Consider the following 14,407-nt stretch of genomic DNA (forward strand, 5'->3'; position numbering starts at 1 on the left):
GTACCTCAAAAATTCCATCTTTTATTTCTTCCAGAAATCGGCGGAGTGTCCGGTGGTTTCGTGTACAACTCGTGGCGTATCTTCCTGCTAGTTATGTCGCTGCCTTCCTTCCTGGTAGCGGCTCTCTTGTTTCTGCTACCAGAGTCTCCTAAGTTCCTCATCACTACTGGACGTCAGGAGGAAGCCATGGAAGTCTTCCGCAGTATCTACCTCATGAACACCGGCCGAAGCAAGGAGGAATACCCAGTCAAGCAAATATTGATAGGTAATGTAATTAAATAGACATAACCTATATTCCAGTATCGGAATAGTTCCACGAGGGTACATACATACAAGTATTTACATTCGATTATATTTAGATGCTGCAATTTTTTATAAGAAGATAATAATATAATGATTCCTATCGGATAATAGTAAATGAAAAACCAAAAATAGTTCTCAATGTTACCTATTTTGTGTCCGTAAACTTAATGTGTATGTAAAGTAAAACTTTTTAAATAAACAGACGAGCCGATACACAAGAAGCCGGAGAAACAGCCCGTGGACAAGGAGCCGCAAGTCCCGAAGTCCAAGATGAGGAGGATGCTGAGCGATATAGTGGAGCACAGCAAGCAGTTGTTCGTGCCGCCAATACTCAAGTTCACCGCGATCTCTATCACTATCAACTTCACATTCCATATTGGGTACGTTAATTTCAATCTCCGTCTACCCACTATTGACCAAATTTCACAGCAAATTGTTGGTCGTGCCGTCAATACTTAAGTTCACCATAATCTGTATCAACTTCACATTTTATCTACTCACTCTTGGTAACATTTAAGAGACTTTACAGGTTTAGACTTCCTTCGACCTAAGCACGCGTTCAATTATTTGCTAATTAAATTGTTTATAAGTACTTCTTCTTAGAGCAATTATGGTTACGTTAGAGGTAAATACATATCTACGTAACTGTAAAATATAATAACTATAATTATCTTCTTGTCAATAAAATAATCAAGTCGTTACAGACTGTAGGCATTAAATAGACATGCAATTTTCCTGTAGGTTGCTTTAAATCATTAAAAGCAAATAAGTAAGTCGTAATACCTGGGAAAACTAGTGATAAGGAAATCATCAATAGGTATGTACTCGTAAGAAACCCAGAACGAGATGCCGTGAATAAAAAAAGGTTATGCCATATTGAGAAAGCTGAACTTTTGGAAGATATTGGTATGGTGCTGTTTTTATGTAATCAGCGTGGGTAGAGGACATGGATGATGACGATCTTCTTTGAGTAGGTGTAGAAGGGTTCACTATAGACATATCATTCAAATGCCCTGAGGGTCAAGTTTGCAAAATTTACTGTAGTAATAGTGTGTCGGTTCGTTAGTTAGAAAATGTTTTCGAATAACAAAATATATTCCATTGAGACTAACGAAGTTCACCTCTCCGCCCTTATTTCTGTATGGCCACTTTTTTCATATCGGTCGCGCTTTCGACGTTCAACGCAACAAATATAAATGTTTTTATGAATGTCTATCTACATCTTTCAGTTATTACGGGCTTATGATGTGGTTCCCCGAGATGTTCAATCGTTTCGACGAGTGGTCTCGGACCCACGACAACGCTGAAGCGGACATCTGCCAGGTGACGGCCTACGTCACGCAGTACGGGACGCACTCCGCCGAGCACGTGTGCGAGTCTCACATACACTCCGATGTGTTCATGGAGTCCCTTATAACGGTTTCCGCTGCGATACCGTCGAATATCTTTGCCGTGTTAGGCATGGACAGGCTTGGCAGAAAGTTCTTCTTAGGTGAGTTCACTTGTGTAGTTTTTTTTTACTAACGCTTAAATATGTTCGAAATTTGATAAGTATCCAAGTTACCTAGTCTATCTTCGAATCCGACGACAGATTCCATAGCACAGCTTTGTAGTCTACAAAGGCTATCGTTTTATGTACATATTGAATCCCTAGTTTATTTTTGATACTGCAACATCTTGATTAGAAACTGAACTTGAAAATTTTAAGAAATAAAAGTAGCCTTTGTAAACTTTTTGTAAATTGGGTTCGATACTTTTTGACTTCATCAGTTATAAATAACAATACATATACTGTAACTGTTGTTATGGATTTCATCAATAATTATATGTATGTACAGTGTTTGCGACGTTCTCGGCCGGCTTGTGCTCGGCTGCGATGTACTTCGTGTACAACAAGACCAACAACTTGATCGTAAGCGCCATCTTTAGCTCCGTCATCTCTTGCGGCAACGCTTCGCTCGACTGTCTTATCACTGAAGTCTTCCCTACTAACTTGAGGTACGTTATTAGGTATTGAATTTATCTCAGAACTTTTCTATTATTCAAATTTATATGGTGTTTAGTGGGCAACATCGTTTTGGCGTTAGTCTGTTTGCAGTCCTTATCTCTGGGCAGACGAGTGTGGGTTTCGCTCTTCTTGGAATTGAATCTTGGATTGGGTACCTAACTCCGTTTTTACACGAAGCGACTTCCGTCCTGTCTGATCTTAGCAACCTTTACAGGGGATCTTGCAGTAGCGGTAATGATCAGAATCCTCCGGCCGTTAATCGTTGCTGCGGATTTGAATTAAAAGTTATGCCGTCTGACCGACGTGACTCTGAGTTGCAATGCAATTAAATCAAAGACGACATATTTAACGTCTTTCCCATCATAGTGAAAACCTATCGAAAAAGCTTATCTGACCTTGTGTGTTCCCTAGATACCTACATCTACAATCATTATTCTATGTAGTCTGGAGTCACCTTTCCTTACTTCATAGCTAAATATAATTTCAGAGCAACCGGAGTAGCCGTATCTATGGTGGCGGCTCGACTTGGCGGTATAATCGGTAACGTGGTGATCGCTGCACTGCTAGACACGTACTGCCCAGCGCCGACCTTCATCGTGGCCGTGCTGCTGGCCAGCGGCGGTCTCATGTGCCTCTTCCTGCCCAACACCACAAGGCAAGCGTTGCAGTAATTTCCCGCCAAATCTCACGTCAGACGGCTACAGTACCATAGACAATTTTTTTCTAATCAATGCACATGTATGTTTTATTACGCAATTTAGATAAGAAAAAAATTAATTATTCCCTTTTCAACATATCCTTGGCATAAGCAGTAGTTGACAAAGTATGTATCTCTTTCTGGTGCGAATATGTATCTATAAAATCCAAGATTGCGAAATCTTATGGATGTATTCTAACTTTGTAACACTATTCATATCATACATGGGCTAATTAATTTGTAGAAAGTCTGGTATGAGAGCGGGAATAAAATTACCAAAACCGCCTGACTTGTGATCGTAATCAATGATGTAACTAGTTTTTTTTCACTTTGTACAATGTTATATTTAAAAGATTAATTTATGAAACAAATGAAAGTACGAAAGATATTAATGTAAGTAATAAACAATTGACTGTTGTAGGTTGTTATAACTTATTTTTGTTTTGTTGAAAAATACAAAACGGAAATATTGAAACGAAGTTTCCAAGCTTAGATGAAGTATTATAGAATTAAGTGTCATTCATTTATTTTTGTTGTAAAGTGCAACTATTTTCATACTACGAATTTATAAATTAGCAATTGTTACCGTAGTGCATAGTGTAGTTTGTAGAGATTTAATTTTTGCGAGTTGTGATATAAATTCCTACCTAAGTGATTGAATGTATATAATTTGAATATATCGCATTTTATATGTTATCAAACCAAATACCACAAAATTTATCTTCAGTTTATGTAAAATACCAAAATTTTTACTAAGTAAACAATAATAAACTTGCCATAGTGTTTTATTTCGCTTGAATGTTGTATTGTGAATGTTGGACAGATAATAAAAACATTACTTTGATTAAAATTTATTTTATTGAAACTACACAGAAGTTAATTACTAAGACTCCATTTTCATAGTCCGATCTAGATTCTGACATAGTTCACTCAAACAAATCAATATGTGCCTTAGACATATGTTTAAAAGTTACCTCAACAATATTGTACTTAACATTAACGCTACAATTATGATATAGTCATTCATTATTACATAACTGAATCTAGAGTCCCTTTAAGTCCCACAGACGTGTCTGTGACACCACAAAAGCACACAGCTTGTACACTAGGTACACCGACATGCCCGTGCACGCCAATCAGTTATCTACTCGTTATAAAAATATTTTATACCTAACTTTCATATATTACAGTCACGATCCAACAATATCATAATTCAATTTAAATGTACAAATTGTAATTTTTAATTTGTATGCAATAATGCAATATACCTATTTCAATCAAGTAGAAATAAGACATAGACTTGCGTTTAGACTATGTACATTTACACAGGTGCGTTTCAAACGCACACAAGCTCACTTTCTTAACATTAACACAACAGCAACTGAACGCTGTTAAAACAATTCTTTCCAACGAGGCAAAGTCACGCGTAACATCTCCCAAAGATAATCAAACATTATCCGCAAAGTAATGTTAAAACTTAATCCATTGCACATAATATAATGAAAAAAAAATTACTTCAAAGCCTATCAATAAATAAAATTGATATATAAATGAATTTTAAAACGACACCACAATAAACACTGGAAACGTGTGAAATCAGAAATCGTAGAATTTTCTGTGTCTATGGGTGTTGCTATATGAAATTGAAGGCGGGACCTCACACGTCCCCGAGTTCACTCCGCGTGCGATGTTTAACTGTGTCGCGAGAGGTCGTTGACGGACAGCTGTATGGCGGGCTGCAGCGGGATCTCCGCCGACGACGACGACGAGTCGGAGCCCGGCGTCAGCAGCCGCCGCGACCACGCGCCCTCCTCCTCCGCCTCGCGCGCCTCCAGCGACGACGAAGACAGTGACGACACCGTCCTCTCCGCCACCTCGTCCGTCAGGATCGGCATCGACTTCCCCACCGACTCGTCGTCCGTCAACAGCGGCATCGATATCGGACCCGCCGTAGACATCTCCACCTCCTCAGTGGTGACGAACGTCATCTCCGTATTAGGCGACGGCAATAAAGTGGTCCCGTAGTTCGTCCCGCTGAGCGGGTCCGTCGTTTTCGGCGCTATCCGCGGGTCCGTCACCGTGATCGGCAGCTCCAGAGACGTGGGCACCGTGTGTGGCGTCACGCCGATGACGGCGAGCCCGTCCTCCAGGTTCGACGGGACTGTCGGCTCGCTGTCGCCCTTCGAAGGCACCTCGACCGGCGTCATTATCGGCTGATTCAGAGTCGTACTCGTCTCCGAGACGCGACAGTGAACGGAGACGTTGGCATTCAAATCGCGGAAGTCGGGCGCGTCGTCTCGCGGGGTGTCCGCGTGGAACACGTCGCTGTTGGCGAGCGCCGCCTCCAGTATGTCTCTGCGCTCGGGTTGAGGGGCGAGAACGGGTAACGGCTCGACCGCCATCGGAACCAACTGATTGTTCTCGAGTACTAATGGTCGGTTATCTATCGGCGTGAGAGTTCCATTTTCTTCAACGCAAAGGTAGAAAGAACCGGGGGGCCCGCCAAAGTGCTCTCCAGGCACCGCCAGCAGTTGGCCGTCGGAGAGAGGCGCGGGGGCGGGCTCGGGAACTTCCTGTGTTGCGGCCGCGGGCGCTTCCGGTCGCGGCGGCGCGGGCGCAGGCACTTCCTGTCGCAGCGCCGGGGACGGTACCTCCACTCGCGGGACCGGCTCTGTCGATCGCACTATAGCGGTCGACGGCAGCAGCTCCTCGAAGTTGTCTAAATCTGGGTACGTGGATGTCGCGATGGTGCCGCCGGCGGAGTGCGTGGCTTGCAGCAGGGAGGCGGGGTTGCCGCTGTTGGAGAGCGCGGCGAGCGCGGGCACGGGCGCCAATGAGGGAGCGGGAGCGGGCGCGGGCGCGATCGCTATCTCCTGCCTTAATTTTTTCGGGGGCATCGGCGACTCGGTAGCCGTTTTCCTAATTCTAGGCTTCGACGTTTCGTTTGGTGATATAGTTTTAGTTTTTTGGACTATGATCTTGTTTTCGGCGACCGGAGCTGGCGTTTTCTGCACAATTTGACCTGTTCTTTTGAAGTGCTCAAATTGTGACGCCGTCAATTGCACAACGGCACCGGATTTTTGTTGCAAAAATATCAACGGTTCAGATGCAGGTTTTTGAATGACTTTCTTGGGTTCGGCGGCTAGGATCCGTTTGGGACTGGGGCGTATTTCTTGCATTGTGGGTACACTCTGTGCGGTGCTGGTGACTCGGCCACCGACAATCAATTGGCCCTTTGAAGTGATTATGGTGCTCTTTTGTTTTGGAACTATCTTCGTTTGTGTTTTCACAGCCGCCGATGTGTTTATTATAGTTTTTTGTACATTAGCAGAGCTGGGTGACGCCCTTTGAGCAATAGCTTTCAATTGTGACATATTCGGCTGTTGCTTGTTCGGAAACAGAATTTTCTCGTGTTCCGGAGTGAGGACTATCCTCGACTGCGCTCCCTGAGCGTTCGTGATGATCATAACTGTATTACCGGGTGCATTGGCGTTCGACGAAGACGACGGTATCAACTTAGCCGACACAGGTTTATTTTCGGGAATCGAGATCGTTGGTTCGGGCCCCTTAGACACTAACACGTGCGCTTTCCCTGTTTGCGGATCAATTACTATCTTTTGCGGCCGCCCTGGCCGAGGAGAGTTTGTTGTAGGCAATATTATAAACTTCTCGCCTTTTCCTGTGTTTTGAGTCACTTGCTGTATTATTGTAGGAGCTTGTTTAATTTCTTTGACAGGCGGCTCAGTTTTCGTTACAATAATTTTCTTAGCTCCTGTCGTCTTATCGATAACTAACATAGGTTTAGCACCACCGCGTAATTTTGACGATTTTGATAATATATTTGGGGTAGTAATCTTACTAACTTCGGTTACGGGATTCATTAGTAACGTTTTCACTTCAGGCTTACTTGGTCCAGTAGTAACTGAAATCTTTTCGGTTTCCACAACAGTCTGCTTTGTTTTAACTAGTTTAGGTGGGTTTACAGTATTTGGGATTAGGTTGCCGTCAGACATTACAATAGGCATTTTCTCAATGCTTTCTGGTGTTAAGAGATCATCAGATAAAACTATTGGCATAGAGTTTATGTCAAACATGGCATCGTCATTAGCAGCTTCGTTTAATATTTTAGGTTCAGGTTGTGGATTGACAAGAGAATTAGAATTGGTCTGAAATTTTCCTTTTTGTAATTTTGTAGGAGTTTTGGGCACTTTTCTTATCTTTTGTTGTATTATAGTGATAGTATTGGAATCCTTTGAAGTTTCTGGTGCTGCCTGCATTGTGTATGTTTGAACTGAAGATCCGTCTTGTGGTTTGTTACTCCGGGACAGGATTATTTTATCTCCCGTTAACTCCCCAAGGTTATTAAGTAACGTTTTGTTAGCAGCTGCACGTCGAATTATTACTGGAGATTGACTTTTCCCTGATAATGATTTGGCGACGTCAAAATTAAGAATCTTTTCTTTCCCAGGAATTATAATTTGTTTTGCAGTGGTTAAAGCTTTAGGAATTGCGAGCTTTGTTGGAATTGGTTCTTCTAAAATTTTTAAAAGTTTCGATGATGTTGTCTCAAATTTCTTCGCTGATTTAATTGGTACTGGCTCGTTAGTATTATCTGTAGATAATAAAGACACTTTCTGTTCTACACTTTGTTCTACCTTGTCAGTCCCATTTTTCTGGTTTGCCTTGTATGTTTCCGAAATTGGTTTTTCGTTCTTAGTTATGTTTGATTCCACAATATTCATTTTGTGGTCTATAGATTCTGACATTTGTACCAATGATTGAGCGGCATTTAATGCATTTTCTGTTTTTTCTTGCTCTGTTTCAAAGCGTAATTTTGTGTTGTCGTTATTCAAAATAGTTTCAGTTTTATTAGTTGCATTTAAATCCTTGGTTTCTTCAGGTATATCGTAAACCTGGCTATCTACTTCCATATCCTCCTGAGTTTCCATCATTTCTGTACAAACTTCAGATTCCACTTGCGATGGTGATTCTACTATTTCTTGATGATCTGCTACATTTTTACTTTGTATTGTTGTTGATGGTAAATTAAGAAGGGTTTCTGCAATCTGAAGATCTGATTCAGACGGAACATTTTCGGTGTGCAATTTCATAAGTATCTTAACGTCTTCAGGTTGTTCATTGTTGAAATTTGAAACCACTTTATCGTTAATACTCTTATTATCTTCTTCATTTTGAATTGTATTATTAACATTGGTGTTTGAATTGTTGTCTTCATTAAAATCTATTTGCAGATCTTTACTAAAGTTAATTTCATTTTGTTTATTTTCTACATTTTTAGTGGCATTGCTTTCATCTATTATTTCATTTAAACCATTGACTGAGTTATTCGCAATGCTATCTTTGTTGTCATCTTCAAATAACTCTTCAGGAAGATCGTTACTGATCACTCTAGTGACTCTGTCCGCGTCTCGAGAAACACTCAATAAAGCGTCAACAGCAGATGCAGTGGACTCATTCATATATGGTTCGATAGACTGATGGAGAGACTTTTCAACAGCAGATGGTTCATTGTCAATTTCAGCAGATATTTCTGTAAAAGGTGTTTCTATCTTATCATCTTCAGTATCTATAAAAGTATCTTTCGATTCCGGTGTGCGCTTGAGCATCTTGACTACATTTTCTTTATTTTCATGACTCATGATGAGGCTTTTATCAGAGGTTTCTTCATTTACTGGCTTTATTTCTTGTGTAGGATATAAAACATCCTGAATTGTTTTAGGTAAATTACTGTCTATTTCATTATTTTTCACGTCGCAGTTCTCTATTATAGCTTCTTGTGATTTATTATCCGCAACACTTAACACAGGTGGGGTAACATTTGAACAGACAGTTACATCTTGTGTTATTTCTTTGTTTTTGACAGTTTCCAGTTCTTTGTGTTTTTCTTTTTCTCTTTGCTGCAAAGCAGCTTCAGCTTTCATTTTTTTAAGTTGTATTTTGGGTGCCAATCTGGCAACTTTGACTGGTTCAATAGGCGGTGAATCTCTCGCTTCGGGTGAAGAAACCGCTTCAGATCCATTAATTTCACCTTCTGACATATCCATTCTTTCAACAGCATTTAGTTGTTCTGCCACATATTTCCCTATTGCATCTTGACTTCTTGAGTGTCGGCTACGAAAAAATGTTTTCGTTTTAAAAATTGCTTTCATTGGTGCTGTTTCTATAGGCACTTTTTCTGAACTTTTTGAAGGTTCAGGTTCATCATATTTTTTGTCCGGAGATTTTACAATAGAGGGCTCAGGAAAATTTTCCTCTACATTCAACGAATCTGGTACTGATGGCAATTCAGGCACTGTTGTTTTATTCAATAACTCTGCTACCTCTCTTGCAACATCATCTTCATCTATGCTAAGGCTCTTAGCATCTTCTTTTCGTTTGGATGGATTTGTAACACGAGGAATTTTTCGACCAGCATCTGCTTCAAGTGACCAGTCTTCGTCTTCACAAAATTCGTATTTTGAATCACTAGAAGGCTCAGCTTTATCGCTTACTGGGGGCGAAATATCTCCTGGTACTTGTGCACTTGGCAATTCGGCTGGGGTTGGTACTGCAGGCGACTCGGCCGCAACTGCTACTTCAGGTGATCCAGCCATTACCATAGCAGAAGAGTCATCATTTGACTCTTCATCTTCTACGTCATCCCAATCTGCTAAAAGACTACTCTTTATTTCTTCATCTGTTTTAGCTTTTTTGGCTTCTGTGTTGGTTTTCTTGGCATCTTCTGATACGCGTTTTTTAGCTTGTGATGATTTCTTAGAACTTCCTTCAGGCGTCTCCTTTCGAGGGCGTTTAACTTTTGGTGTTTTCGAAGTAGTTGGTGTTGCCTTGGAAGTTGGTTTTGCTGGTTTTTTTCTTACTGGAGATGGTGTGTAAGGTGTGAAGCTAACACTATGAGTTTTGTTATGTAAAATAAGAACATTAAGGCGAGTTGTGGAAAAGGAACAAGCATGACAAGAATAAATTCCACCAGCACTTGAGGCGACAGGAGTTGACGGGGCGGATACAGTGGGCTTTTCCTGAGTTTGTGGCTGCTCTTGATTTGTTTCTGTCTGCTCTGTGTCTTCAGACTCTACTCTGCTAGTAGAAGGTGTTAAAGAAGGTTCTGCTGTTTGACTGGAGGGTGTGTTTGATCCTTGTAGGAGAATGTGAACTTTGTAATCTGTTTTTTCTTTAATCTGGAAAAATTTTGATAACATTACTATAGCAATCATTTTTATCTTTACCTAGATGTTCATAGATTTCTACTAGGAGGACTAATTTTAACATGTCAATGTATGAAGATAATGTTACCTTTCTAACTGGGGTTCTCGATGATTCTGAAGTAAGCCTTGGCCTGCCTTTGCCTGAAATAAACAATATTTTATATTAAATTATTTTGTGGCTGTATAAAATAATATGTATTATGTATCATATATGTTTATTTTATTTATTAATTATTGATACTGTGTATGAAACACCAAGGTTTTTTTATATTGTTTTGTTGATTTGGTGTTAGTACAAAAATTATTATCCTTTGTGTTAGTTTAATCTGTATGAATTTATATTATATATAATTGTTAGGTACCTCTTTTTGCAAATCCAGGTGTTTTCTTAGCAGAATCACCGAAAAGTCCTGCATAACTCTCCTTTTTAGGCTCTTGGAATTCTTCTCGTGTGAGGATTTCAATGTCGCCTCCCACTGCTGTTTCAGCCCGGATAACATCTTCAGGAAACTTTTCCATGTGACCATGTTTTGTTCGATACATGTCTACAAAATATATTAATTTATTATTACTTTTATTATCTTCCTGTTGCGTTTTCAGTTATCTGGTAAACCTGTCCCGTAGCATAACAGGCGCGACGCCGTTTTTATCGCGCGAAAAACTATCGCTCTTTCGCTTTTTTATGACGTGAAACAGCAATATTATTAGATTTTTAAGCGACAAAAACGGCATCGATCGTGCCTTGCCTCCAGGGCTGGGCCTATTACAATGATACTGAAATAAACTTTTCCTTTACTGTAACAACATTGGTTAGCAATTAAACTAATGTGAAGAACTCAGATAAATTATTATTAGTACATGGCCATGGTAGGATTTGAACCATGTGCATCATGGTTTTTTAGTTTGGAACGGTTCAACCACCACCACCTATTTTTACTAAGGACAGTAAAGACGGTTTTTGGTTAGAGCATCGGTAGTGGAACAGTTAAGGTATATACTGATACTAGATTCTAGAGCTGAGATTCCAGGCAACTAAAATGCTTAAGTAATGCTGTTAGGTTCAAATCCTAACTCAACCATATAGCAATGACTGCTTCTGAGTTATGTACAATAGTTTAAGTGCTGTTACATTGAGGGAAATTCTGTGAACAGCACATTCAGGCAACTGAATGTTTAACCATGATCCAACAGAAGTCAGTTTCCCCTGGACACTGGATTTGCTTAATTTCAAAACCTGACTCACTTCATCCAGGATCCATGGTCAAAGGTGAACCACAGGCTCCTCTCCAGAGTGATGAGAATGTAACGGGGACTAACACCAGGAGGAAGTACTACTTGCTAGTAAAATTTGCTTAGTATATTATGTAATATTGCACATTATAGAAAAACTTCATGTTTTTGTTCTAGCTATATAAGACCAGCTAACAAAGCTACTATGTAGTAAAATAATAATAGATTAATAACTTACACAATCCCTTATTAATAAATTCATTTTTACGACTGCAGTTGTACTTAAAGATCGAATTCTGATTCTTGACATATTCACTGGAAAGCAATAGAAATACATGATTAGAAAGCTGCATAATATGTCTTTGTATAAATAGGCTCTACCTTCTCCTGTGAGAAAGAGATATGATTTTGTGATTGTGTTATATGTGATATTTTAAATTTAAGATCTATATATAATGTGCTGTGTGGTTCCCAGCACCAACAGAGAAAAGAATAGGTCCAATAGGACCCTCTTGTTCCTATGGATGTCGTAAAAGGCGACTAAGGGATAGTCTTACAAACTTGGGATACTTCTTTTAGGTGATGGGCTAGCATCCATCAAGATTTGAATCTCAATTCTATCATACAGCCTAACAGCCGAATGAGGCCTGTCAGTCTTTTTAAGGCTGTTGGCTTTGTCAACCACACGAGGGATATATGAGCAGTGATTATGATTATTTGCAGTGATTATGATTATTTGCATTTTTCTAGACCTGCACTTTGGGAGCATTAGTTCATCCATATAAACATATTATTTCACATCAAATCATGTCTATATTCCTTGCAGAGTAAAAAGAGCCAACAGTCTTAGCGGTAGTAGATAACATTTTATGTTAATGTCAATTAGCGATACCTTTTATCTTATTTAGAAAATAAATCTATTCCCGTATGACTTAATTCAGATGTCATTAAAGATTCTGTTACTTATTTAGACATGATGACATTATCAATACTATCATGCTTGTCTGAACTCTAGTAACTGCATTAATTAGGACATCTCAATTTATTCAAGTGGAATATAGGAATGGAACTTTAAAAACCTTTTCACAGACATAAATTTCAGAGGTTATAAATACATACAATCATGTCTTTATCCTTTGTGGAGTAGACAGGGCCAGAGGTTATGTTTGCTTAAATTTTGATACGAAACTACTGTTAAGTAATCCTGACTATAAGGTACATAAAATTGAAATTTCCAACAGTTAGGTATTTACTATTATTTTTCTTTTCAATTTAATTATGTAATCCTTTTATGCTTCCTATGTTATTATGTGAAATTTGGTGTGGAATATACTTATCTACGGATGTTTCTTACTTCGTTCATAAAATCAAATGTTTGTGAAGGTTAGAACATGGACCAAATGTTTTTTAAAGTTTTTTTCTGAGGTTTAGATATTTCTTTTAGAATGTAACTCCGGTTCAAAGATAGCAATAATAATTTCAAAATATTTGAATCATAGTTGTTCATCATAAAGCAAAAATTTGCTTTGTTATTCAAATTACTTCAGGTTAGTAAATAGCATCTAGAGAAACAAAATATTTTAAATTAGTTGCCAAATATAAAATAAAGTTTTGGAACAAAGAGAATCAAGCTGCCTAAGGATTAAAACATTTATTAATCTTATATAATTCAAATGTGTAATTATCATTGGCATTCGCAAGTAGTTTTAAAATAAAAACTAGCTTATAACTTACTATGTATCTTCTTGATAAAACTTTACCACCGCAATGGGTGGCTTTCGAAATGACGGCAGGACATCTGGGGGGAGCTTCTCAGGGCCCACCACTTCGCCGGGCCACCAGCATGATCCCAGTTTCACCCATACCACTTCCCCGTCCAAATAATTCGTTTCAATTTGCTCACACATCACCACTTATCTGTTCAGGCGAAACATACGACCATATTTTGACAACTATAGCCACTATGCCGACTTCAACAATTATAATAACATTTTTAGTTTATGATAAGATCTTGCATTATTCAATAGTTTTCCGCATTTGGTACTCTTTTGTGAACTAAAAAATATACAATTCACCTTGTTCAATACCAAAACAGTAGCAAAATAATAATTGTAAATATCACCGATTGCGTACGATATTACTTCTTCGGCCGTTCGAGTGGCAGTACTGAAAATACTAATAAACGTAAATAAAATAACAGCACTAAAATGTTTATGATATTAATTTTAATTATATTTTTTACTAGAAACGTATTTATTTGATTTAATTTTAATGGCTATGTTTCATTATAAATATTTATAAAAGAAGTTAATTTATCAAACCGGAACTAGCCGGATAGAAGGCGTCAGCAAGTACCAACCAGAAGATAATATAAAAAAATATGAGGAGTGTTGCCACATCGTTCTTAGACGAAAATGGGAACATAGAGATGCAGGCGAAAAGCAAAGCGAAGACTTTCTTAAATAAAGTCGGCTACTCACCGTTTTCAAAATTGCCGATTTTGTGGCGGGAACCTAAAACATAAGTTATGTTCTATTCTATCTAATAAAAAAAATAAATTAATAATAAAAAAAAACTATTCCAAACCTTAACCTTACCTATGTTGTTTGTGGTTTTATTATTTTCCTTTTATGTTTTACCAACTATGAATGCTGTTTAAGCTATGTTTATAGGTGTAGACGAACAAGAATCACAAAGTAGAGTGTTGGAGACTGTTATAATTACTTAAGCGAAATTTAAGGAAGATTGTTTAAATAGGTAAGGCGTGAAGAAGACATAAAGTATGAATTTAATACAGGCGTAAATGAATTTTAATAATAACCAACCACATGCCTACCTACATCTATCTGCTGATCATTGCCACACGTGCACTTTAACGTCGATAGGTTTTTGAAAAGTGCGTATCAAATTTTAAATTTCATTTGAGCCTCAATAAAAATAAAATAA

General features: G+C 38.6%; 2 protein-coding genes across 3 annotated transcripts in view; one reads left to right on the forward strand and one right to left on the reverse strand.

Annotated features, from left to right (window-relative positions):
• The window catches only part of LOC106129663 (synaptic vesicle glycoprotein 2C), a 26,590-nt gene extending 22,806 nt beyond the window's left edge, over positions 1-3,784 (forward strand). For both annotated transcript variants that reach the window (XM_013328272.2, XM_013328274.2), the window contains exons 8-12: positions 35-265; positions 506-683; positions 1,533-1,795; positions 2,142-2,301; positions 2,799-3,784. In XM_013328272.2, coding sequence (XP_013183726.2) covers positions 35-265; positions 506-683; positions 1,533-1,795; positions 2,142-2,301; positions 2,799-2,982 — 1,016 coding nt within the window. In that variant the 3' untranslated portion in view covers positions 2,983-3,784. The remainder of the gene's footprint in view (positions 1-34; positions 266-505; positions 684-1,532; positions 1,796-2,141; positions 2,302-2,798) is intronic.
• On the reverse strand, positions 3,039-13,773 carry LOC106129662 (titin). Its single transcript, XM_013328270.2, has 5 exons — positions 13,196-13,773; positions 11,700-11,776; positions 10,594-10,776; positions 10,320-10,372; positions 3,039-10,204 (listed from the first exon to the last, which is right to left on the reverse strand). The coding sequence occupies exons 1-5, from the start codon at positions 13,366-13,368 to the stop codon at positions 4,700-4,702; spliced, it is 5,991 nt and encodes a 1,996-aa protein (XP_013183724.2). The 5' UTR covers positions 13,369-13,773; the 3' UTR covers positions 3,039-4,699.
• Between the last annotated feature and the right edge of the window lie 634 nt (positions 13,774-14,407).

The sequence above is a fragment of the Amyelois transitella genome, chromosome 16, assembly GCF_032362555.1.
Source record: "Amyelois transitella isolate CPQ chromosome 16, ilAmyTran1.1, whole genome shotgun sequence".
Lineage (NCBI taxonomy): Eukaryota > Metazoa > Arthropoda > Insecta > Lepidoptera > Pyralidae > Amyelois > Amyelois transitella.